Source organism: Octopus bimaculoides, chromosome 23 (assembly GCF_046866305.1).
Source record: "Octopus bimaculoides isolate indiv1 chromosome 23, ASM4686630v1, whole genome shotgun sequence".
NCBI classification, from domain to species: domain Eukaryota; kingdom Metazoa; phylum Mollusca; class Cephalopoda; order Octopoda; family Octopodidae; genus Octopus; species Octopus bimaculoides.
Window position 1 is genome coordinate 14,046,890 of NC_142950.1, and position 27,500 is coordinate 14,074,389.

At 39.7% G+C, this 27,500-nt stretch overlaps 1 protein-coding gene across 6 annotated transcripts in view; it reads left to right on the forward strand.

The window, feature by feature from the left end:
- The window catches only part of LOC128250638 (calcium homeostasis endoplasmic reticulum protein-like), a 164,381-nt gene that overhangs the window by 110,888 nt on the left and 25,993 nt on the right, over nt 1-27,500 (forward strand). For all 6 annotated transcript variants that reach the window (XM_089340168.1, XM_089340171.1, XM_089340170.1 and 3 more), the window contains 4 exons: nt 15,031-15,368; nt 16,173-16,310; nt 16,452-16,528; nt 17,224-17,298. In XM_089340168.1, coding sequence (XP_089196294.1) covers nt 15,031-15,368; nt 16,173-16,310; nt 16,452-16,528; nt 17,224-17,298 — 628 coding nt within the window. The remainder of the gene's footprint in view (nt 1-15,030; nt 15,369-16,172; nt 16,311-16,451; nt 16,529-17,223; nt 17,299-27,500) is intronic.

The following is a 27,500-nucleotide window of genomic DNA, read 5'->3' on the forward strand; positions in this document are numbered from 1 at the left end:
ATTCTTTTAAACTAGACATTTAATATTAATTCACTGCAAGCATTTTTTAATGTCTTACTGCCTTCTCTCTTTTTCCAGCTCTTCTTTGTTTATACATTTTCAATAGTTAATTCTTTTGCTGAAACCTGCACTGTTCATGTTATCATATGTCAAATGATAAACAGGAATAAAAAAAAGAAATATTGTTTCCCATCTGTACATCTCTGGTTGTGTATTTATGTAGGTTATTAATATCAAATCATCATCACCATTTAATATCCGTTCTCCATGCTGACATGGGTTGGATGTTTGACAGGAGCTGGCCAGCTGAAGAGCTGCCTGGGCTCCATGTCTGTTTTGGCATGGTTTCTATGGCTGGATGCCTTTCCTAATGCCAACCACTTTACAGAGTGTACTGGGCACATTAACACAGTCCCAGCATAGGTGCTTTTTATGTGGCACCAACACCCACAAGCCTGCAAGATTAGGATCACTCAGCTGAAGAAGGATACCTCTATGCAATGACAACCATGATTTCACTTAGCGTGTGTCTTCTCAAGTACAGGAAACTGCCAGAAGTCTCAGACCCTTGTTATCGTCCCTCTGAGGCCCAACATCTGAAGATCCTTTCTCACCACTTTGTCTCATGTCTTCCTGGGTCTACCCCTTCCACAAGTTCCCTCTGTCAACTGGAAAGAAATAAGTTATACAATCACATGTGTTAGGACTAATAGTAAGTCTTTCAATGCAGTTTCTTCCAGTACTGCCCTGATATTTTTATGATGTCTTTAAATAACACTTCAAACATCAGAGATTCTGAGTCTGCAATTTAAAAAAAATAAAAACATATTATACAAAACAAAATATTTTAACACACATATGCTTTAGCTCTTAAGCCAGCAATATCTGGCCAAAATATTCTTCCTATTTTATGTTCTAGCTGACCAGATCTGGCCTCTCACACTTACCCAACAATCACATCCTAAAAATATACGATCACATTGTGGAAATCTCAAAGCCATGAGATTATACATGAGTAATACAAAAGATGTCATCATTGTTGTCATAATCATCATTATCATCACCATCATCATCTTTATTATTTAACATCCGGTTTCTTTGCTGGCATGGGTTGGTTGATTTGACAGGAACTGGCATGGCCTGGAGCCACACTGTTTACCACCTCACCACTCCATCACCCCTTATTGATTTAGTGATAAAAATAAATATAAATATAGCTAATGTTGTGACTTGAACCGTTTCTTTTTATCTAATGGTGCACTGGTTAAAAATGTGATCTTAGTCCTCACTTTATCTGATGGTGAAAATCAAGGTCAGTGTCTTGTAGAGCCCTGTTGCTTGTATTGCTGTTATTTTCTAGTCCAAGGTTGGCAGTCTTGGCTATGGGAAGAGGTCATAAAAACCTGCTATCAGTTTACATCATCATTATCACCATCATTATCATATTAACTTTCTCATTCTTGCATGGGGCAGACAGATTTTCTAAGGCTGGATGCCATTACTGTCACCAACCCTCACCTGTTTCCAAGTATGGTAATATTTCTCCATGGGCAGATATATTTTCATTGAAGACAGGAAATGAAGGATACCACATCCATGTGATGTCAAGGCAAGGAAACAGTGCATACACACACACATGCACACACTCACACACACACACATATACACACTCACACATACAATGAGCTTCTTTCAGTTTCCATCTACCAAATCCACCCACAAGGTTTTGTTTAGCCTGGAGATACAGTAGAAGACACTAGGCCAAGGTTCCACATACTGAGACTGAACCCAGAACCATGTGGCTGGGAAACAAACCTCATACCACACAGCTATGCCTGCACTTACATTCATTATCATCATTTTAACAACCACTTCTTTTTTGTGGCACCAGCATTAGTGAGGTTGCCATCACAGCCTGCAGGACTACAAACCTCAAGAGAGGTGGCTTTTTTTTTGCTAGGTGATGAGAGAAAGGAGGCCAGAGCAGAACAGGTTTCTTTCTGTTGGAAGGTCTACATAACTGTGGCTACTTGTATTTTTTATTAGAAGAGAATGTGTGGTGTGGTGGAGTGGGGTGGATGTGGTGATAGGGTTGGAGCTGAGAGGAGATAAAACTAGTAGCCATGAAGTGTCTGGTTGGACATACATGATATGAAGTGAATGGGGGATGGAAGATAGGGAATGGGTGAGGAGTTGAGTAGAATGAATGAAGGACAAGTATTGAAGGATAAAGAGAAAGTGAGAGAGAGAGAGAAAGAACTATGCACTAAATGAAACTGAATCTGCTGGCTTTATGCTCTCTCTCTCTCTATCTCTCTCTATTTCTCTCTCTCTCTCTCTCTCTCTCTCTCTCTATTTCTCTCTCTCTCTCTCTCTCTCTCTCTCTCTCTCTCCCTTTTTCTGTCTCTCTCCCGACCATACTTTATTATGTAGGTCAGATGTAACCTTGATTTTCAACATCAACACATCCTGCTTCCTATTGGGTCATTCTTTTTGATCTTTTCCCCATTTGATTACACTAAAGCCCCTTACTGCTTTAATTAATTACCCCCCATGCACTCTTCCCCCCTCTCTCTCACCCTCTCTCTATCTCCCCCCTCAAAAAAAACAAATAAAGAAAAGAAACATTACTGTATAACAATCATATCATTGAAATCCCAATCCTCAAAGCTCCAAAGAGATAATGCAAGATTAATTCAAAACATTTTGAATAAAACATCCTCCTCTTCTGGCTGAGCTTGCTCAGACATTTTTAACCTGCACTCACCATCCATCTTGGTCCTAGATCTCCAGGGAGGCATCCAATGTCTCTGGTGAGTTGATCTGCATATAAATAAATAAGCATTACATTTGAGAGAGTAATCTGAATGCAGAAGGATTAAAGGTACCCCAGGACCAGATGGTGGTGTTTAGCTATGTTGTGTGTTAACCCTTTTGTGACACAGCGTTTTGGTAAGTGTAGTCAAAAAGACCCAAATGTTTTTTTTTTCTGCTGAGATTGAAATTAATGGGTGCATGTAGAAAACAAAGGATTAAGTACTGGAAACTATTTTATCTACTGAAAGATGATCTCTGATTGGCTATTACTCTTCAAAATGTTTGTTTCATTAGGCCAATGGATCGGCTTCAATGTCCTTTCAGCTTGTGTCACTTAGGCCAATCAGTTGGCCCAGATGTCCCAAGAGGGTTTAGCAAGCTTAACCCTCTTGGGAGCCGGACAATATAACCCTTTAGCAGTTAAACCAGTTATATGCAGCCCAAATATTCTATTTGTTTTATGTTCAAACTGGCCAGTTTTGGCTTCGCACACTTACCCTACAATATCATTCTAAAAATATATAAATCACATCATTGAAATTTCAACACGATAATACAAAATTAATTCAAAACAGTGTGAATAAATAAGCATTACATTTGACAGAGTAATCGGAATGCAGAAGGGCTACAGGTATCCCAAGGACCAGGTAGTGGTCTTTAGCTATGTTGTGTGTTAAGCTTGCTGTCCATCATTTCTGGCTGGAGCTGACCAACATATAAAGATGATGCCTGTCTCTCTCTTCTTGAGGTATTATGTTGCTTTCTTTCAGAGAAAGGTGATGGTAATGTTGAAGTGTTATGGTGTTTAGTGTCAGGTCAGCCCTGAGTGTATATAGACTTGTGATCAAAGACATTCTGATTATAACCACCATGTCTTCTTCTAGACACAATGCATTTACAATATTATACAATGTAGTCTTGCCTTTTTTTGTTCTCAAACATCCGGTTTCCTTGCTGGCATGGGTTGGTTTGTTGGTTTGACAGGAGCTGGCAAGGCCAGGAGCCACACTGTTTACCACCTCACCACCCCACCACCCTTTATTGATTTAGTGATTTGAGGAAGATTTGGCTGGTATTTCTAGAAGGTTGAGTGATCATATATATAGGTCCCTCCCTCTAACTCATGCTATTGTTGTCTAACCTCAAATCAGCTCTGATCAAAGAAATTCAGTTACTATTACTAGCAAGTCAGTCGACTACATAGAAGCGCCCTCAGTTGGTGGTGGTGGTGTTGTAACTGTTGTTTAACCCTCGGTTAGTCCTGATCCACACTTGACCATCCTGTCTGTCTGTATAACAACGAACACCTTGGCTGATGCCTCCTTTTATTTCTTGAACTTTTTAACTGCAAAATTAAATTTCATGGATATTCCACATATTCTTCAGCAAAAGCTAGATTTGGTATATAAATCTGCTTTCCACAGTTACGGTAATGAAATTTCGAGAGGATATATCTTATTTCCTCAGTAAAAGGGTTAAGACAAGTAAGGTGTGATTTGAGGAAGACTTGGCTGTTGTTTTTATGGTAGTTGTCAAAGCATCACAACCAGCCAGCAACTTACCTACCTTTTTCCACTTTAGCACATATACACACCATGCCCTGCTCCCCTCCTGGGGCAGCAGAAATAAATATCCTAACAACAGTAACAACATCAGTCAGTGATGGGATGGCAGACCCAGAATCTTTAAGTAAACAATTACTGATTCATGGAGCACATATGTTAATGTGAAATCCCCCCCCCCACACTTACACACACATGCACCCCAAAAAATAACAACATGGCTGCTGTGTCTATAATTACTGAAGGCAGGGTGGGGTGGGATACTCCTCCATTAACCACCACCACCATTTGTCATCACTCCTACCACTACCACAATCATCACTATCATCACCATCATCATGAGTAGTAGCTGTTTGTTTAGGATTCTTTTTTGTGTAAGATCAGGTTTAAATTAATTTCTGTACCCCCACCCCCCACCCCCAACACACACACACACCAGAAAAAAAAATTGTTATGTCTGGTTAGCAGGTTAAGGACCAGGAGTGGGGATATGTCTCATGACAAGTCTGTCTGGAGTTTTGGCATAGGGCTTGGGAGAAGGAGAGACATCAGTTAACCCTTTGCCTGTCTTGTGTATTACTACATGTGATCTACAGAATGGTATTTCCCTGACGTCCATGCCTCATATCTCATACATGTTCCCAATTTCTTTTTTTCAACCACCAGAGTGACTTGCGACATAAGAAAAGGAAAGCTTTATATTACACAGAATTTATGATTCAAAGGCTAGTGTGTGTGTGGTGCATTATATGTGATTCACAGGACACTTGCCTAAAATCTAAGGTATCATTATCATCAATGTCCATTTTCCATGCTGGCATAGGTTGGATGGTTTGACAGGAGCTGGCCAGCTGAAGAGCTGCTTGGGCTACATGTCTGTGTTGGCATGGTTTCAATGGCTGGATGCCCTTCCTAACACCAACCACTTTACAGAGTGTGCATGAGTGTGTTTACATGACACCAGTATGGGTGCTTTTTATGTGACACCAGCACCCACAAGCCTGCAAGGTTAGGAATGCCCAGCTGGAGAGGGATGCAGGGAACAGCTTATATGCAAGGACAACCACACTTTCACTTAGCTTGGTATGTCTTTTCAAGCACAACAAACCACCAGGAACTTTGGTCCCCTGTCATCCCTTTTGTGAGTCCCAACGCCTGTAAATCCTTTCTCACCACTTCGTCCCACTCAAAAGTTAAAATATATTACCCACTAACTAAAACTAAATCATGATACAAAAGATTATCCTAATCCTAACCCTTGTGTATTATCACGTGATAAACAGGACATATTTCCCCAGCATCCATGCGTCATATCTGATACACATTTTTTCAAACCACCAGACTAACTTGGGTTTAATGAAAGGGACGCTCGTATTACTCTGAATGTACAATATAGAGAAGCTAAAAGTTTGAAAACAAGCAGGGACATTTAGGGCAAACTTATGAAATGGTTTGGAAAAGGAGAGGGTTTTAAGGAAGGAGGCAGTGGTTCTCAATCATTTTTTGCTTATGGACCACCTGTGATTTCTGTTTTACTTGGGTGGACCCCATAACCATTTGATGTTTGAAAAAATTCTATTATATTTCTATAATTAAATATTATTAAAAATTATGTAAAAAATTGCTAAAAATATTTTGTGTATTGTAGAGGTATAACCAGTTTATCGGACATAAATTTTAACAACAAAATTTTATGTGGACCCCTCCTCCTCATGGGCCATATGGACCCCAGTTGAGAACCACTGCTCAAAGATCTCTTTCTTCCTCCATCCTCTCTATCAATATGTGTGTGTGTGTATCTGTGTGCTTATATGTGTGTGTGTGTGTATATATATATATATATGTTTGTGTGGTGGGGGCAGCAGTATAAGAAATTAAAATAATGAGGGAATAAGAAATGATGTTATGAACTTCATTAGGTTACAGTTATTTCTGCTGTAAGATGCACTGCACTCATAGTTGAGCACTTGCGCATTATCCTGTAGCATCATCAGAGCTTTAAAAATGAAGTGTGTGTTGCCGAGTGGTCAGGGTGTTGCACTCACGATCACAAACTCATAGGTTCAATTCCTGGACCAGGTAGTACGTTCTGTTCTTGAGCAAAACATTTCATCTAACCTTGCTCTTTGATCATTTCAACACCTGACATGTGGTACACTATACACCTGTTCCGACCCTGTTGATTTGATGGAGGCAGCAAGCTAATGTACAACACATTTGATCACTGTAAACAAATCAAGTTGTTCAGCAAGAACAGCCTGCATAGAGTCCATACATGTAAATGACTATAATATAGTATATATATGCATATGTATATATATGTGTATGTATATGTATATGTATACATATGTGTGTGTGTGTATATATATATATATATATATATATATAAAAACAAATAGTAAATGAGTATATGCATATATACGTACAGGTATGTGCATACCGACATCCACCTGTATGTATAGGTGCATATCTGGGTACAGGACATTGCAAACAACGTAGACGAGAACACACAAGCCACATAGAGAACATTCTACTTCATCAGCTACCCACGTTTTAACACCGGCGTTTCGACGAGCTTGGGCAGGACGCATCGTTAAAACGGCTCGTCCCATGGATCGCAGATTAAATTTGTATACGCAAATTAAATCTAGCCATGGAGGAATGTAGTGGCGGACAAAAAACAAGACAGGAAAACAAACAGAAAAGGCTTTACGGCCAGACGAGAAAAATTATGTGTGTATGAACGCGATGAGGCACGAACCCGAGAGAGACAAAGTGGTGCGTGCGTTGCTTGGCAAAAGCCAAGGAAGGAAAGGATTATTGACCGGAAGCATGTGACCATGCCGGTAGAGAGAGTGGTAGAGGGAGAAACAAAGGGAGGAAGTAGAAGAATAGATGAGCAACAGGGGAAAAGAGAAAGAGAGGAAATACCAGGGGGAGGCCGTTGCCAGTACCGCTGGACTGGCCCTCATGCCAGTGGCATGTAAAAAGCACCCACTACACTCTCAGAGTGGTTGGTGTTAGGAAGGGCATCCCGCTGTAGAAACTCTGCCAGATCAGATTGGAGTCTGGTGTAACCATCTGGTTCACCAGTCAAATCGTCCAACCCATGCTAGCATGGAAAGCGGACGTTAAATGATGATGATTATATATATATATATATATATATATATATATATATTACCCAACAATTAAGCCAAATTAACGTCCAGTAACCAAAAGTCTGAAAACAAGCATGGGCACCCAAGACATACCTTTGAAAATACTTTAGACAGACAAAATGTAGCTTTGTATATAGTAGCCAGTGCATGTTCAGTGTAAGTTGTAGCAGCCAGCACAAATACCTGCTCTATTGCTACATGTATGAATGAACGTTTTGGTGGTGGTGGTGGCGGCGGCGGAAAGAAAACAGTGAATAAACAAACAAGGTAGCCTCTACATGGCTGCTCACGCAGCTAGAAATAGCAACCGACTGCTTTTTCTTGAGCTAAGAAAGGCACATTGAGTTGACCCAGCTACACTAAGAGGACTGACGACCTAGGGCTAAACAACAGCAACAATAAGAACCTGGTGAAATGGATCAGTCTTGGAAAGCTTAATCTACATTTGTCTGTGCAACCAAACTACCGATGCAGCAGCAGCAGCAGCAGTAGTAGTAGTAGTAGCATATTTCCCCCTCCCAAGTTTCAGCTGTGGTCAGTGAAGCTGACAAATACTTAGGGATTTGATCATGTGATTCACACCATCTGGGTATCCAGCCCTTTACAGTTTTAAAGACAGTAGGGTGTGTGTGATATGATGGAAATTTTAACTGCTGTTTCCAGCAGACTGGGCAACCATGTCGAAACTCTCTATCTATCTCTATTTCTCTCTCCCTCTCATATATATATATATATATATATATATCTTTTATCTCTTTTACTTGTTTCAGTCGTTTGACTGTGGCCTTGCTGGAGCACCGCCTTTAGTCGAGCAAATCGACCCCAGGACTTATCCTTTGTAAGCCTAGTACTTATTCTATCGATCTCTTTTGCCGAACCGCTAAGTTACGGGGACGTAAACACACCAGCATCGGTTGTCAAGTGATGTTGGGGGGACAAACACAGACACATAAACATACACACACATATATATATATATACATATATACGACGGGCTTCTTTCAGTTTCCATCTACCAAATCCACTCACAAGGCTTTGGTCGGCCCGAGGCTATAGTAGAAGACACTTGCCCAAGGTGCCACGCAGTGGGACTGAACCCAGAACCATGTGGTTCGTAAGCAAGCTACTTACCACACAGCCACTCCCCATCATCATCATCATACATCCGTGTTTCATGCTAGCATGGGTGGGACTATATATATATATATATATATATATATATATATATATATATACATACAGTGTACATTTAAACACATAAGAGGTATCTGTCATAGGATTCCTTGCGCGCTGGAAGGAACAGCTAAAATCCAAACCACTATTAGGGATAAACTTCGAAGGGAATGAAAAATAAAAACATTTACCATCTATCTCCTGGACCATGGTTTCAGACTTTTTTTAGCAAATAAAATAATTTGCTAGGTTACTGGTAGTAAAAGATTTCTAAAATTTTTTATTACCCTGATATTATTAATTATTATATATATATATATATATATATATATATATATATATATATATATATATATATATATATATATACATACATACACACACACACAGGTAAGCACATAAGTGCCAAACAAGGTGGAAAAAATAGTACTTGAATACCAAAAGTAGAGTAATATACTTTTTATTAAAGCTGCAAAATTATCACAGCTGTCCAACAAATAGGAACATGACTCTCTGAGTAACAGATGCACCTTCATTCAGAGTCTTTCTACAAGCATGGTCCGAAGCTAATATTTAATATATATATATATATATATATACATATATATATACATACATACATATGTAATCTGTATTTGTGTGTGTGTGTCCTCCTTTCTCTCTCTGTCTGTCTGTCTCTCTCTCTCTCTCTATCTATCTATCTCTCCTCATTAACATATGTTGTTGTTTAGCCCCAGTTCAACCCTTATCAAGCAGAATCGAGCAGATCTTTCACCAAAGGTGTTTAAAAACCAAGCCATAACCATCCATCCAGGTCTCTTTATTATATCAGAGGGGCTACAATTCCACAATATTTTTTAAAGGCTTTTTCAAAGTTGGTCGGTCGTGGAAGTTGTATTTGAGAGTGAATTTGAGCTGTTGTTTCTAGCAGAGAAAGTTTCCATCATTGACTCGTTATGCTTTCTTGTTATTGTTTGCTGATGGTCTTGCTTTTCGTTTTTGCTGTGCTGTTGTTATTGTTGTTGTGCTGTTGTTATTGGTATTGTCCTGGGTGCATTTTGTAAACAACAATGAATCACAATGCGTACTCCCCGCCCTGCTTACCTTGTCCTACTTCCTTAATCTCTTCTCCTCATCCCTCCCTCCACTCCCTACACCTCTCTCTCTCTCTAAGGTACCAACAGCATCCCCTGTCTTGTCTGTTCTCCATTCCTCACTCACCTTAAAACTCCACCCAGTCCCCAAGGCATTTGTGCATTATATTTTTTTAATTGTGTTTTTTTTTTGAAGTTTTTTTATTATTTTATTTTTCACTTCCTCCGGCAACATCTCTCCACAACCTCATTATGGCTAATCTGCCCTGTCTCCTTGCCAAGAACATCATCATCATTACTCTAACCACCACCACCACCATCATCATCAACATTATCATCATCATCATCTTTATTTTTGTCGTCATCATGACAACTACAATCACCACTGTCATCTTAATCGCCACCTTAACCATCATCATCATCATCATTACAACTAACGCAACCACCACCATCACCACCACCACCACCACCATCACCACCACCACCACCATCACCACCACCACCACTGTTATCATGATGGCCAACATCATCATCATCATCATCACTACCACCACCACCACTGTCATCATCATCACCACAGCCACCATCATCATAATCACCACCATTATCATCTGGTGCTGTTACTGTGTCACTGCCAAAGCATTAGCCAACTTTCTTACTACCCTAACCCTATGCCCCTGGCTCATCCCCCCTCCCCGCTTTCCTTTCTTTGTGCACCCTGACCTCACTACTCCATCCCACCTACCCAACCCCCAATCACCAGCTTCAGTCTTTCTCACTGCCACCCTCTCATTCAGCATCACATTACACCATCCTCCTCCTCCTCCTCCTCCTGCGTACGCAGTAGAAAGTGAAGCCATGGATTAATTTATTCTACTTTCCTCCAGTCCGCAGCAGCAGCAGCACTTGCACCAATCTCACCAGGGTGTGTGTACATGCACGCACACACATACACACTCATATATATATATATATATATATATATATGTATGTATGTATACACACACAAACACTTGCATGCATTTATATATATATATTTAGGTTAATAAAACTGTGCCTTATAAGTATATTGAGTCCTGCTATGTCAGAGCAGAAATGTAATATATAGGCACAAACATGGCTTTGTGGTAAGAAACTTTGGTTTTGGGTTCAGTCCCACTGCCTGGCACCTTGGGGCAAGTGATTGGGTAAATATTTATGCCTTCTTAAATGCAGATGTTCTGTTAGAACAAACTATACTGCAGTGGATACCATGAGAGAACCTCTCCTATTGGCTAATTGCGACAACAGTACCTGTCCTGGCACTGATTTTCTATATATTGCTGGTGGGGAGATCAGTGGCTGCTATCTCTAGTGGTTGAGTGCTTGTCATTGATAAGACCAGGGAAGGTTAAAATCACATAATCTGGTGGCCTCAGTGCTTGAGATGGTGGGAATTTATCCCCCTGCTAGCAATATAAACAAGAGATAGTGTAAGAGTATATCTCATTGTATCTACCACAGTTTAGTTTGTTCTATGTTTAAGTGGGCATAAATAAATATATGTGTCTATAGGCGCAGCGTGACTATGTGGTAAGAAGCTTGCTTCCCACCCACATGGTTCCAGGTTCAGTCCCACTGCATGGCACCTTAGGCAAGTATCTTCTCCTATAATTTCAGGCCAACCAAAGCCTTGTGAGTGGATTTGGTACACGGAAACTGAAAGAAGCCCATCGTATATATATATATATATAAAATTTATATTTGTGTGTCTGTGTTTGTCCCCACCACCACCACTGCTTGACAACTGACGTTGGTGTGTTTACATCCCTGTAACTTAGTGGTTCAGCAAAAGCGACCGATAGAATAAGTACTAGGCTTACAAAGAATAAGTCCTGGAGCCGATTTGTTCAACTAAAGGTAGTGCTCCAGCCTGGCCGCAGTCAAATGAATGAAACAAGTAAAAGAAAAAGGAATATATATATATATATATATATATATATATAGATATGCAGGGCAGGGAATCGTCAATTAGTAATAAAATTAATAATCAGCAATTTTGCCGGGTAGTTTTGAAATCAGTAGTTCTTTGACTGCTATTTCTGAATTCTCAGTATGTTGGAGAAGCAGGTTACTGTCAATCCCTATATATTTATGATTATATATATATATATATATATATATATATTTTATGGGCTTTTTTCAATTTCCGTCTGCCAAATTCACTCACAAATCTTTGGTTGGCTTGGCATGTAGTAAAAGACACTTGGCCAAGGTGCCACATTCTGGGATTGAACCCAGAACCTTGTGGTTGGAAAGTAAACTTCTTACCCCACAGTTATGCCTGCACCTTTTATGTGAGGTTAATATTTGAGACTGTATTGTTACTAACTTGACCAAAATGGATTTGGTGACAAAGACACGAAGACAGACAGACAACTGTACTACAGCTGTAGTATTCCAATGTATAGTACCAGTCATACACTGGGGTCGGTTCACTTTGTTCTCATTATCTAACAACCTTGCAGAAAGTACCTTGAGCCTGTTATTGTTGTTGCTTTTACTGTCTTGTTTTTTATTTTCAAGTTTTGTACTTGTTATTGCTATTGTTTATCATTATTGCTTGTTGTTGATGATGATGATGATGATGATGATGACGATGACGATGCACTTGTGTTTTATCATTGTTGTTATGTGATTAGAATTGGAGATAACCCGTCACCAACAACAACAACAACAACAACATCAGCACATTGTACTCTGTGTACTTGTTCATCATGGTAATAACAACACAACAACGAGAACAACAACAGACAGATAACAACAACTGCAACAACAAGGATTAGTCAAAATAAATCATCACTGTCATCATCACTATGATCATCATCATCATTACCATCATCGTTGTCATCGTCATCATAATGCTAACATCAACAACAACAGACAATATAAACAACAACAGCAACAGCTAAAACAACCATATATGGACAAAAATTAGTAAAAACAATCATCATTGTCACCATCACCATCATTGTCATCATCACCATCATTGTCGTCATCATTGTCATCATCACCATCATTGTCGTCATCATTGTCACCTCACCGTCATTGTCATCATCATTGTCATTTTAACTTTTCCTGACTGGAAGGATTCGAGAGGGTTTCCTGAAGCAGTGTTTTTTACAACCTGATGCCCTTCTTGATCCTAAAATATTTTAGTTGCCTTCTAGCATATGCTGGGACATGGCATACCAATTCTAAAAGCTGGGATACATAAAGTTTCCAAGTGAGAACTTGGACAAAGAATTGAGAAGGGTTTTTGTGTGTGTCTGCCCCCCCCCCCCACCACCACCACCACAACCATCACTTGACAACCAATGTTGGTATGTTTAGCAGTTCAGCAAAAGAGACCAATAGAATAAGTACTAGGTTTACAAAGAATATGTCCTGGTGTCAATTTCTTTAACTGAAACCCTTTAAGGTGGTACTCCAGTATGGCCACAGCCAAAATGACTGAAACTAGTAAAAGAATAAAAGAATAAGGCGGGGTTTGGTGCCACTGCTATGCACCTTGGGTAAGTGTCTTCTAGAGCTTCAAGCTGACCAAAGCCTTGTGAGTGGATTTCGTAAATTGAAACTGAAAGAAACCCATCATGTGTGTGTGTGTGTGTCATTTTGCTTGCATTTCTACTTGACAACCAGTGTTGGTTTGTTTGTGTCCACATAAAATAGTTTGGCAAAAGAAACTGATAAATTAAGTATGAAACTTAAAATAAATACCAGGGTTAATTTGTTCAACTAAATCCACCAGGGTGGTGCTCCAGCATGGTCTCAATCCAATGACTGAACCAAGTAAGGATAAAAGATAGCATTATTATCTCCAGTTAAGTAATAATAGGTGTGTTTCTCAGAATGGATACACTAAGGTTATCATACTTTACTATGATGACCAATAAACTATAAGACAGGTGTTGACCTAATATTATTACTAAACTATATAGGTCATGGTTACATCTCAGAATAGATATAGCAAGGTTGTGATATAATAATATCTGATAGATCATAAGACATGTGTTAAGCTAATATTGTTACTAACTGCAATCAATTATCATATCTCAAGGTAAACAACCCAAGGTAATTACACTATGATAATCGACAGATCATAAGTCATGTCAACCTAATATTATTAACATCAGTTAATTATGTCTCAAGGTTATTAAACTATGATAACCGATAAATTATACGACAGGTGTTGACCTAATATTACTAAACTACAGTTCATGATGACATCTCAGAATAGACATACCAAGGTTATGAAACAATAGATAACTGATAGATCATAAATTATAAGACGGGTCTTAACCTAATATCATTACTTACTACAGTTCACAGTGACCTCTCAGATGAGATATACCAAGATTATTAAGCAATGATAAATGGCTGGTCCTAAGATGTGTTTACCTAATATTATTACAAAACCTCAGTTACTGGCACCATTGCAAGTTAACACTTTGCCCATCATGGGAGTCGCTGGTGACTTTTGTAGTACAAATGAATATAATATTCATTCTGTACTGTGGGAATCACTGGTGATATCTTATCCATCCATCCATCTGTCCGTCCATCTTCTCTGCTCTCTATTCCTGACCAAACTGTTTTTGTTTTCTTGTAGCTTCAATCTTCCTTAAAATAAGTACCAGTTGAATACTGGGGTCAATTTCATCAACTTATCCTTCCACTGAAATTGCAGGCTTTGTGCCAAAAATTTGAAATTATCATTGTTATTATTAAGGCAGTGAGCTGGCGGAATTGTTAGCATGCCAGGCGAAATGCTTAGCAGTATTTGGTCTGCCACTACATACTGAGTTCAAATTCTACCGAGACCGACTTTGCCTTTCATTCTTTCAAGGTCAATGAAGTAAGTACCAGTTACACACTGGGGTCAATGTAATTGACTAGCCCCCTCCCCACCAAATCTCAGGCCTTGTGCCTAGAGTAGAAAGGATTATTATTATTACTATTACGGTAGCAAGCTGATTCATTAGCAATGTTGGACAAAATGTTTAGTAACATTTCTTCTGATTCTGTTAAGGTCAACTTTGCTTTTTATCAGGTGCAATAAGGGTCAGTGTAATCAACTGACCCCCTCCCTGTGAAAGTTTCATGCCTTTTGCCTACAGTAAAAATAATTATTTTTGTTGTTGTTGTTGTTCATTTCTTTTTTTTTTCTACTTTTGTTTACAGTTCAACATCAAGAGAAGCAGCAAGATGCACTCAAACAACAGCAGCAGCAGCAGCAGCAACAACAGCAGCAACAGCAGCAGCAGCAGGCTCTGGTGCAACATGCAATCACTCAGCAAGTGTTACCTCCCAATGCCCCGTGGCAGACCACGCCTCCACCTTCGGCAGCACCACCACTGGCCACTCTCAACCAGGCGCCACCTCCAGCAGGTGGAGGTCAAACGCCTCTGTCTGGACTGCACCAACAGTTACAGCAGCAGGTTGCACAGATGCAGGAGCAGATCAAACACAGTGAGCAGAATCTCAATGCACAGTACCAAAGTCTCATTCAACAACAGCAGGTTAGCCACTCTCAACAATACCCCCTCTCTCCCTCCCTCTCTGTACTTCTCTCTCTCTCTCTCTCTCTCTCTCTCTCTCTCTACTTCTCTCTCTCTCTCTGTACTTCTCTCTCTCTCTGTACTTCTCTCTCTCTCTCTGTACTTCTCTCTCTCTCTCTCTGTACTTCTCTCTCTCTCTCTGTACTTCTCTCTCTCTCTGTACTTCTCTCTCTCTCTCTCTGTACTTCTCTCTCTCTCTCTCTGTACTTCTCTCTCTCTCTGTACTTCTCTCCCTCTCTGTACTTCTCTCTCTCTCTGTACTTCTCTCTCTCTCTGTACTTCTCTCTCTCTCTGTACTTCTCTCCCTCTCTGTACTTCTCTCTCTCTGTACTTCTCTCTTTTTTCTGTTTCTACCTTCCTTCTCTCTCTCTCTCTCTCATTTCCATTCTCTTTCTCCCCCTCTTTTTCTCTGTCTCTGCCTATCTCTCTCTCTCTTTACCCACCTCTCTCTCTTTCTCACTGCTTATCTTCTTCCTTCTCTCTCTTTCTCTTCCACTTTTCCATCTCTTTCTATTTTCTTACTGTCTTCCTTCTCTCACTCTTTCTTGCTCTCCCTTCTTTCTCTCCCTCTCTCTCTTGCTTTCTCTGTAACTGTGTGTGTATCTCTCTCCCCCTCTCATATACATATTAATGTTTGGTTTGATATTGAATTGAGCAGAGGGTTGAATGTCTCAATGTTTCTCAAAAGTACAGAATAAAAGTCAGTTTGTCAATGTCCCAAAGTTGTGTTCCCTGTTTAATGTTGAAGTCTATTTTGTTTCACAGATCCAGATTGAAGAGGCAATACTGAAATGTCGTATGAAGATGGTGGAAAAACTGTCAGAGGAATGTGATATTGACCTATGTGAGTTAGATAAAACGGTACAACCCATTATTGAATCGTGCACTAAGGACGCAATTCTGGTGAGTCTTTAGTTACATGAAACAACAATTCTGCTCTCCCTCAAATCACACACAATAAGAGAATGTGACTTGAAGGAGATTTAAATTTGGTTACACTCTGTTATCTTCAGTTAATCCTCTGTTTTTGTCTCTTTTTCCCAGAATGGTAAAAGCTGGATATTCACACATTGTTTCACAGAAGATCACTGTCAACTTATTGCACAGTATTTATTGAACAGGTAACTTCCTTTCCTCTACTATCCACTACTGCATGTTCAGATCACCCCTTCCCTCCTCCTTTTTCTTTAAATGTGCCAGTGGCACATAAAAATCACCCAGCACACTCTGGGAAGTGGTTGGCATTAGGAAGGGCATCATCCAGCTGTAGAAACCATGCCACAACAGACAATTGGAGTCTGAATAGCTCCCCGACTAGCCAGCTCATCAAACCATCCAACCCATGCCTGTATGGAAAACAGACATTAAATGATGATGATATATGTGTATCTATCTCTCAGTCTCTCTGTCTATCCATTTGTTTATCTGTCTGTCTGTCTGTCTGTCTGTCTGTCTGTCTATCTATGTCTCTATCCATCTGTCTGTCAATCTATCTGTCTTTGCATCTATCCATCTATCTATCTATCTAACTATCTATCTATTTCATTTAAACTGAATATTCATTTTGTAACCAAAGTTTCATGCTGCTACAATCTTCAGGCAAGAACTATTGCAACTTAATATTGCTATTCTTTTATTATATCCATTGGTGTAACTGTGCCATCTGGTTTATGTGTATATGTGTGTGCATATATGATGTGTATACTGATACATGTGTGTGCTGTGTGTTTAGCTTCATTCATTTAACAACATTCTCCATTGATGTTGGTAACCAGTCGAAAGTCTAAACCCTTCTCTGTGTGTTCTTGTTTTCCAGGATTACAGACAAGGAGTCCAGCTTTGACGTCAAACTGCATCTCATCTATCTCATCAATGACCTGTTGCATCACTGGTAAGTCCCATTGCTTCTGCCTCCACCTCATCTTTGCAATCTGTGTGTGTGTGTGTGTGTTAATGGGGGTGTTAATGGGGGTGATAATGGGGGTGATAATGGGGAATGATGAAGACTTGAACCTAGCCATGCCATTAACTTGGTGATATTTATGCTGAACATTTCATCATCATCATCTCTCTCTCTCTCTCTCTCTCTCTCTCTCTCTCTCTCTCCCTCCCTCCCCCTCCCTCTCTCCCCCTCCCCCTCTCTCTCTCTCTCCCTCTCTCCCTCTCTCTCTCCCTCTCTCTCTCTCTCTCTGCTTGCTGCTATTGTTGCTGATGCAGATTATGATGATGATGATTGTCATACAGTTCACTTCACCCCCCCCGTCATCTCTCTTCCACCCTACCTCTCTCTCTCTCCCACACACACAACTATTTCTGACTGTTGTTGTAGTTGTTTTATGGGTTCTTGATGTGTTTTCATATATTTTTTATTGTTTTTTTTTCTTCTCCTTTTTGCATATTGTTCTGATCGAAAGCACACTCCACCCCCACCCTGCTAGTTGTGATGGAGTGTTGGTAGGGGTGGATCAGTGGTGGTAACTGGTAATTGGTGGTGGTGGTGGTGGTGGTGGTGGTGGTGGTGGCTGTCATAACCAGCACCACAACACCATTAATGCCAATGCCTCTACCAACACAACTACCACCACCACCTCTACTACCACCAACACCTCTACCATCACCAACACCCCAACCATCAGCATCACCAACAACAACTCCACCATTAACACCACCTCTTTCAGCACCACAACTATCACCAACACCTCTACCAAAGCCACCACCTCTACTATCACCAACACCCCCACCATCAACTTCACCAACAACTCCACCATTAACACCACCTCTACCAAGGCCATCACCAACAACTCAACCATTAACACCACCTCTATCACCACTACCACCAACACCTCTACCAAGACCACTACCTCTACCATCACCAACAACCCCACCATCAACAAACACTACTTCTACCACCACCACCACCACCAGTTTCTGCATATTCTTCAAGCCAAAACTAAAATATCGTTTCTTTGCTACAATGTGCAGAGTACAGTGACTTCTTCATCATCAGCAGGTGCAGTGTTTTTCTGCAGTCACTGCACGTGTTCTTTGTTTTCCTGTAAAACAAGATTTTATTTTTACCTCTCCCTCTTTGCACCTGTTAATTGGTACATCAACAGGTGTTCACAACGGTTGCTAATTGCGCATTGCACTGCTAACATTGTTTATTGCATAACCTGCGCCGCCATTGCTATCTTACCCTTGCTAAAACTAGTGCAACTAGCATTCACAGTTCTCAGTTTCATGCACTTCATCTTGCTGCACTGCGGCTTTTGTTTTGCTGTTGCACACTTCCACCATTACTTCCTCTTCCTCAACTCATGCAACAGGTGCGCAATCTTGTCAGTGACTGTTTACTGCACTTAGCTACTTTAAGTGTAATGCATCTTTCTACACTGTGAATATGCTGTGTAGTGCAGTGTGCATAACATGGGTAAGTTTGTGTTTGTGTGCATGTGTGTTTGCATGCACATGCGCATATACTTGTCTTACACATTCTGCACTTTGGTTATTGATAGGAAGGGCATCTGATTGTAAAATAATGCCTCAGTCATATAGTAGTTGTCTTGGTTATGCTACCATGGAGAAATGGAGAACACACATGAAAACATATGGATGAATATATGTACACACACACACATACACACCATCATCGTCATTGTGAAACTTTCCTTTTTCCATACTGGACTGGATTGGATCATTCAACATAAACTCATAAGCAAGAAGGCTACAATGAACTCCAGTGTCTGCTTTGGCATAATTTCTACAGCTGCTGGATGCCTTTCCTAATGGCAACCACCTCACAGAGTATACAGGGTGATTTGTAAGATCATCAAGTATTTGTAAGACAAGCCTCCCTCCCTCAGCTGAGTGGGGGTATAGTATTGAGAGAGAGGTGATACTTAAGCAATATATTAAGCAATATATTATTCATCACTTAAAAAGTGAATGTTGCATTAGAACATACAAATACTGCGATATTTACCAAGAGAGAAAAGACTCTCATATGGTTTTACAGTATGTAAAAGCACATCATAGCTATTGCCAGTGGCAGACAATCACCATTATTTCTACTGCTAGGCCTATCATGTCATGTGATTTCAGCTTCTTTTGGCCTTGTCAGTGGTAGATACCAAGCAGCTGGAAATAGCAGTAACTGCTTCCTGCACTAGTGATATACATAGAAATACAAGGCCCTATCAGGTGCTGATGTTGCTAAGAGCCAGTGGGCCTATTTAAAAATAAACAGGGTGACAGAAGTAATATTAATACCAAAAGATAAAATATTCACCACTTGAAAGTGGATGTTGGGTTACAACACACAAATATCACAATATTTACCATAGGCACAGGAGTGGCTGTGTGGTAAGTAGCTTGCTTACCAACCACATGGTTCCAGGTTCAGTCCCACTGCGTGGCATCTTGGGCAAGTGTCTTCTACTATAGCCTTGGGCCGACCAAAGCCTTATGAGTGGATTTGGTAGACGGAAACTGAAAGAAGCCTGTCGTATATATATATATATATATATATATATATATATATATATATGTGCATGTGTGTGTATATGTTTGTGTCTGTGTTTGTCCCCCCCAACATTGCTTGACAACCGATGCTGGTGTGTTTACGTCCCCGTAACTTAGCGGTTCAGCAAAAGGGACCGATAGAATAAGTACTAGGCTTACAAAGAATAAGTCCTGGGGTCAATTTACTCCACTAAGGTGGTGCTTCAGCATGGCCGCAGTCAAATTACTAAAACAAGTAAAAGAGTAAGAGAGAAAAGCTCTTGCATGGTTTTACAGTGCATAAAATCACATCATAGCTATCACTACTTCAACTGCCAAGCCTACCATATCGTGATTTCAGCCTGTTTTTGTCTTGCCAATGGTAGATGCCTCTGTTCTAATGCAAATGCAAACAAAAAGTGGTGAATATTTTACCTTTTGGTACTAACACTGCATCTGTTACTCTGTTTATTTTTTAATATGTATATTATTTTAGATGCAGTTGTGAAATGGATAACAGAAAAAAAATTACATTAAATAGTTATCACCTGTATATTAGTATAAATGTTACAAGTTTATTAATAACTGTGCTGTGCAAGAGACCAGTAAACTAGTCTGGGGTCTGTGGGAATTTGAAATTCCTGCTTATAAATTAATGTAGATTATGAGAAGTTCTAGACCTGAGGTTCTCAACCATTTTTTTTTATTGGTTGACCCCTTTCATTACTATTTTATTCTTGTGAACCTCCACAGCCATTCAATGTTTAACACAATTTCATAGATTCTTCTTTCAAAATTCCGATTTCATTTTCTCTCACATTAACTTATGCAGGTTGAATTGTGTAACATCTGTCTACTGTTTTAGGCCATCAGTGTCCTGAAAGTCTGGTCAGTGTAGTTTGTACCTGTAGTGTAGGTCAGTTTAGTAGTAGTTGCCATAGCAATGTTGATGTTATTAGCCATTTCTGCTGCTGTTGTTTTTGTTTTTACTATTAATGGATTGACATGGCTCGCTTCCCTCCCCCACTCCCTCTCCTTCTCACTCAAGAAATATGAATGTCACTTAGTCTTTTTCTGTCTGTGTGTCTGTCTGTCTGTCTGTCTCTCATCACCTGATTCTGAAGATATATTTGGTATTTTTATCACTGTACTTACTACCATTTTCTCCTCCTCCTCCACCACCACCACCACCACCCCAATATAAAACAATTTAAAACAAACATGATAAAGAGTGATAGTAAACAGTAGTAGTAGTAGTAGTAGTAGTTGTTGTTGTGATAATTTTTTTCTACTAAAGGCACAAGGCCTGAAATTTTGGGACAAAGGGTGCTAGTTGATTACATTGAATGTGCTTATCTGGTATTCATTTTATCATTTCCCCAAAAGGATGGAAGACAAAGTTGACTTCAGCGGAATTTGAACTCAGAACATCAAAACCAGAAGAAATGCCACTGAGCATTTTGTTTGGCATGCTAACACAGTTCTGCTTAGTTTGTCACCTTTGAAGTAGTTTTAAGTAGAATTTATAAAATAGACAACAAATGCCATGAATTTGGGAATGACCCTAGCATTTTGCTGCTACTTTATTTCATTTTATTGAGAACATTTTTTTTTATAAAGAAATTTAGAAGCAGCGAATGAATTGATGTGTTAGAGAAAATATAGGAAATCTCAAATGCAGAATAGCTGTAAAAACAACTTAGAAGATTAGATAAATACCCTTAGAAGATGGGGGGGAAAGTGGCCAACAAGATACTACAGAGAACTGAAACCTGTAACTGCTCAAATTCTGGCTGACAAGAGAAGGATGAAAGTTGAGCTTGGTGAGATTTGGACACAGAACATAAGGGGCCATAATTAAATATAAATATCACAAGTTTTCCTCTCATTCAAACAATTCTGCCATTCCACAGATTTTTGATGACAAAAGCAACAACAGCTTTGCATTCTCAGTTGAAATGCCACTGAGTTCAACTTTGCCTTCCATCCTTTCGGTGTGTCAATAAAATAAATACCAGTCAAGTAACGGAATTGATGAAATTGACTTATTCCCTCTCCACAAAATTTCAGGCCTTGTGCCTATAATAGGAGCTGACAAAATCTTTAGCACTTCTTCCGTCTTTACATTTCGTGTTCAAATCCTGCCTATGTTGTCCTTGCCTTTCATTCTTTGATGGTTGATAAAATAAGTACCAGTTGAACTCTGGGCTCAATGTAATCAACTAATTGCTCATTTAAAATTACTGACCTTGTTTCAAAATCAGGAAGGATTATTATTATTATTATTATTATTATTATTATTATTATTATTATTATTGAGAGAGCAGTGCATGGCATCAAAGTGACACTGGAGTAAAATATACGAAGCCCATTATACCCATCATGACTCCCCGTCTGATAAGGGTACACCAGGCACATGCATCACAACCATATGTGCGCGACAAGGTGATCTCATATCAAGATAAACAGCGCATGTCCTCGCAAGTGGGGCCCAGTTAGAATTTTCTTCAGGTCGAGTAGCCCATCCCGCTCAAAAGGTCCTTGAATAAGGTTTGTTTAAGAATGTTGAGCAAAACACCTATGTTTCCAAAGGTGAATTATCCAAACCCCAAAAATTCCTCTCAACACATGACTATGATGCTCCCCAACTACTTCTGCTCATGATCAGAGATGCACATATTGTCAGCCACCAAGGGATATGCTCAACTGGTTACGGTCAAACAACTGACAAGCAAATCTGTGGTATTGAGCAGAATATTTGCTGTAGCCCATCTTTTTATACCAAGACAAAACAATGTACATGACAACACTTCCAATCAGTTAAGATCAGAAGCCATGATAGCCACTGCCAGGTATTGTATCAGCATTGTTGTTGTTGTCATTGTTGTCAGCGGCATTGTTGAAGGCAGAATTGTTAGCACGTTAAACGAAATGCTTAGCAGTATTTTACCTCTTGCTATGTACTGAGTTCAAATTCCGCCAAGATCGACTTTACCTTCCATCCTTTTGGGGTCGTAAATTAAGTACCAGTGAAACACTGGGGCTGATGTAACCAACATCCCACACCCCAAAAATGGCTACCCTTGTGGCAAAATTTGAAACCATTATTATTATCATTATTACTATTATTATTATTATTATTATTATACATGCTATATTATTTGGCAGCAATGTCCTCTCGAAGTTAGGTGACAGCAAGTCTCCTCAAATCTCAAAAATCTTTCTTAAGATTTTTGCAGAATATAGAATGGTACTTTTCTGCTGGTTGACAATACAAGACTCGATTCCAAATATCTTTCAGTCTTTTAGGTAGCATTTTGAGTGTTGTGTCCAATTAATTACCACAGGAATAATTATTGTCTTAGTCTTGAACAATCTCTTCACTTATCTGGTTAGGTCCTGAAATTTCTCAATTCTTGTTTTTTTTTAAATTTCCTAATAACCTCCACTAAACAGACCAAATAGCTATGGTGATTGTGTTGATAAATACTATCCCCTGGATTATTCCAAAGTTTAACAAAGTTTGTCTTTGTCACAAAGAGAAGTGTTCCCAAAGTTTGTAATTCACCCATTTTCAAGAGCTTCAGTTCCCCACTACCATCATAATTTAGGCCAATTAGCTTATTGTGTATCAAAAGCAAGCTGTTTGTATTTATTATTAACGAGGACATCATTAACCACTTAAATAAGACCAGTTTTCTTAAGTGACAAGTAATATGGTTTCCATCCTCTGAGGAGAGGTGGGGATGTCCACAGTTGACAAACACTTGTCCTTCATAGAAGTGGTACACTGAATAGCAGCCTTGTTGTGGTTGCTGTACATGTTATTGCTTTAATCTGTAGTGCATGGGGAACTAAGTATTACTCAGTTCTTTGTTGGTTCTGTGCATGCTTTGAGACACAAGAACTGGTTTAAATGCTAAAGGGTTAAAGCACGAAAAGCAAAATCAACCACAGCAAAACACAATGTTGCTAAACATTTTGTCCAGCATGCTAAGGAGTCTGTTAGTTCGCTGCCTTTGTTTGCAATTTTTGGTACAAGGTCAGTGATTTTAAAGGGAAGGGGCAATCAATTACACCAACCCAGATACTTGGCTGGTGCTTTATTTTACCGACTCCACCAAATGGATGGAAGGCAAAGTTGGTCTCAGTGGTATTTCATCTTGCAACATAAGATCCAGAAGAAATGTCACTAGGTGCAGGAGTGGCTGTGTGGTAAGAGGCTTGCTTCCCAACCACATGGATCCAAGTTCAGTCCCACTGCATGGCACCTTGGGCAAGTATTTTCTGCTATAGCCTTGGGCCAACCAAAGTCTTTGGTAGACAGAAACTGAGAGAAGCTTGTTGTGTGTGCGTATATATATATATATATATATATATATAAATATACACACACACACATATTTATGTGTGTATCTTTGTTGATGTAATTATCCCCCCCACCATCGCTTGACAATTGATGTTGGTGTGTTTACGTCCCTGTAACTTAGCAGTTCAGCAAAAGACACCGATAGAATAAGTACTAGGCTTACAAAGAATAAGTCCTGAGGTTGATTTGTTTGACTAAATGTGGTGCTCCAGCATGGCTGCAGTCAAATGACTGAAACGTGTAAAAGAGTAAGACTTTCAAATATTTATCAGCAACAGAGGCAATATTAATACTGGGAGGTAATATTTATCCCTACTTAAATGTGGAGGTTCTGTTAAAAGAAACTAAACTATACTGTGGCAGACACCATATTGGTTTTTGCTGCAAAATGCTTGCTTCTTTATATTGCTAGCGCTGGAGATAAATCTCCATCGTTTTCAGCACTGAGACCACCAGATCATGTGATTTCAACCATCCCTGGTCTCTTCAATGATGGACGCTCAACCACTAGAGATAGCAGTAATTGATCCCCACCCCACCCCACCAGCGATATATAGAAAAGCAGTGCCAGAACAGGCCCTGGTGTCATGATTAGCCAATGAGCTTGTTAAAAAATATTTATTAGTGACAGAAGCAGTATTAATATCAACAGGTAATATTTACCCCCCCCCCCCCCGCCCACACTTAAACGTGGATGTTCTGTTGGGAATATCCTAAATTTCCGGCTTTGTGCCTATAGTAGAAAGAATTATTATTATTATTATTAACGTGGTGAGCTGGCAGAATCATTAGCACGCCGAGCAAAATGCTTAGTGGCATTTCACCCATCTTTGTGTTCTGAGTTCAAATTCCTCCAAGGTCAACTTTGCCTGTCATCCTTTCAGGGTCTATAGAGTATCATTGGAGTACTCGGGGTCAATGTAATTGACTAATCCCCTACCCCCTGATTGCAGGCCTTGTGCCTTTAGTAGAAAGGGTTATTATTATTATTATTGTTGGTGTTGCTGTTGTTGTTGTTGTTAGGAGGAGGAGGAGGAGGGTGGTAGTGGCAGATTAATGAATTTTATTGCAAAGTAACAGATTTATAGGGGATGAGGTGGGGCAGCAACTATATTAAACTCCTCCAGAAGGCTGACCTCGGTGAGCACTCAGGTCAGTTTTATCATTTCTAAATGGCGGTGGTGGTGGCGGTGGCAGCGGTGGTGGTGAAGAGGTTATATAAATAAATTTCTAAAATAATAATAACTTTGATAAACAGCTGAAATAAACAACTGTAATCAAATTCCTGGGAAAAAAGACAAAACAACTTTGACGAAATTATAAGGTGATATATAACAAACCAATGAAATTTAACTCCCCATCCTCACCATCATCATCATCATCATCATCACAAGAAAAATCACTTCACTCACACCAATACCATTGCCCTCGTTAACATCAACGTTTTGCTTACAAATAATGCATGCTATCACTGGTGCCAATACCATCGCTGCCGCCACCACCAACACCCCTCATCACCATCATCATCATCATTGCTAACATCAAGCCCTATCCTTATATATCCTGTTGCTGTTATCAGTTGTCTGCTGTGTTGGGGCCTTCATTAAGTGTTTGAAGTCTCCCCTTTGTTCAGTTTGTCCAATCACATCACGTGGCAATGAGAAGACACACTGACAGCCTGGTGTCTCTTCCATTATCAAATCTCTTTGTCCTTTGGACTGAATTGTATGTTGTCTGTGAAATGCTTTGAGGGATGAAAATATTTTAATCCTCTCCTTCAACCACCTCTGCCTCCTGCCCTCTCTCTTTATAGCTTATGTGTATATGTATATTCAGGTATATATGTGTATGTATTGTATAGATATGTTTGTATATGTTATGTTTATTTGTGTGTGTGCATATATATATATATATATACATATACATACATACACATATAATATAAATAATATATATTTATTTATATATATATATATATATATATATATATATATGTGTGTGTGTGTGTATGCATATCATCATCATTATCATCATTTAACGTCCGCTTTCCATGCTAGCATGTGTTGGATGATTTTACTGGGGACTAGCGAAGCGGATGGCAACACCAGCCTCCAATCTGATCTGGCAGAGTTTCTACAGCTGGATGCTCTTCCTAACGCCAACCGCTCTGAGAGTGTAGTGGGTGCTGTTTACGTGCCATCGGCACAAGGGCCAGTCCGGCGGTACTGGCAACAGCCACGCTCAAATGGTGTTTTTTATGTGCCACCTGCACAGGAGTCAGCCAATGTTTTTTTCACATGCCACCGGCACAAGTGCCAGTAAGGCAAAGCTGGAAACGATCGCACTCAAATGGTGCTTTTTACATGCCACCAGTACAGGAGCGAGACCGCTGCTCTGGCAGTGATCCCACTCGGATGGTGCATGCATATGCATATATGGGTACAGGACGTCACAAACAGTAAACAACATGAAATACTAAAACAAATCAGTTGAATACACAAACAATGAAAGGAAAACAGGACAAGTAACATAAAGACTGACCCTTCATCAGTTGTCGGCTGCCTGGAGTAGATAGACAGCCGACAACTGATGAAGGGTCGTTCTTTATGTTACTTGTCCTGTTTTCCATTTGTTTCTCTCGTTGTTTGTGTATTCATCTCATTTGTTTTCGTATTTCATGTTGTTTACTGTTTGTGACATCCTGTACCCATATATGCACATATATATATATATATATATATATATATATATATATGACGCCACGCATCCATTTCCAAGTAAGTTTATCTAGGTGCAGGAGTGACTGTGTGGTAAGTAGCTTGCTTACCAACCCACATGATTCCGGGTTCAGTCCCACTGCGTGGCACCTTGGGCAAGTGTCTTCTACTATAGCCTTGGGTCAACCAAAGCCTTGTGAGTAGATTTGGTAGACGGAAACTGAAAGAAGCCTGTCTTATATATGTGTGTGTGTTTGTGTTTGTCCCCCCCCCCCACATCACTTGACAACCGATGCTGGTGTGTTTATGTCTCCATAACTTAGCAGTTTGGCAAAAGGGACTATAGAATAAGTACTAGGCTTACAAAGAATAAATCCTGGGGTTGATTTGCTCGACTAAAGGTAGTGCTCCAGCATGGCTGCAGTCAAATTACTGAAACAAGTAAAAGAATAAAAGAATAAATATATATATACACACAAGGGGTTGCTGAAAAGTCCCTGACTTTGG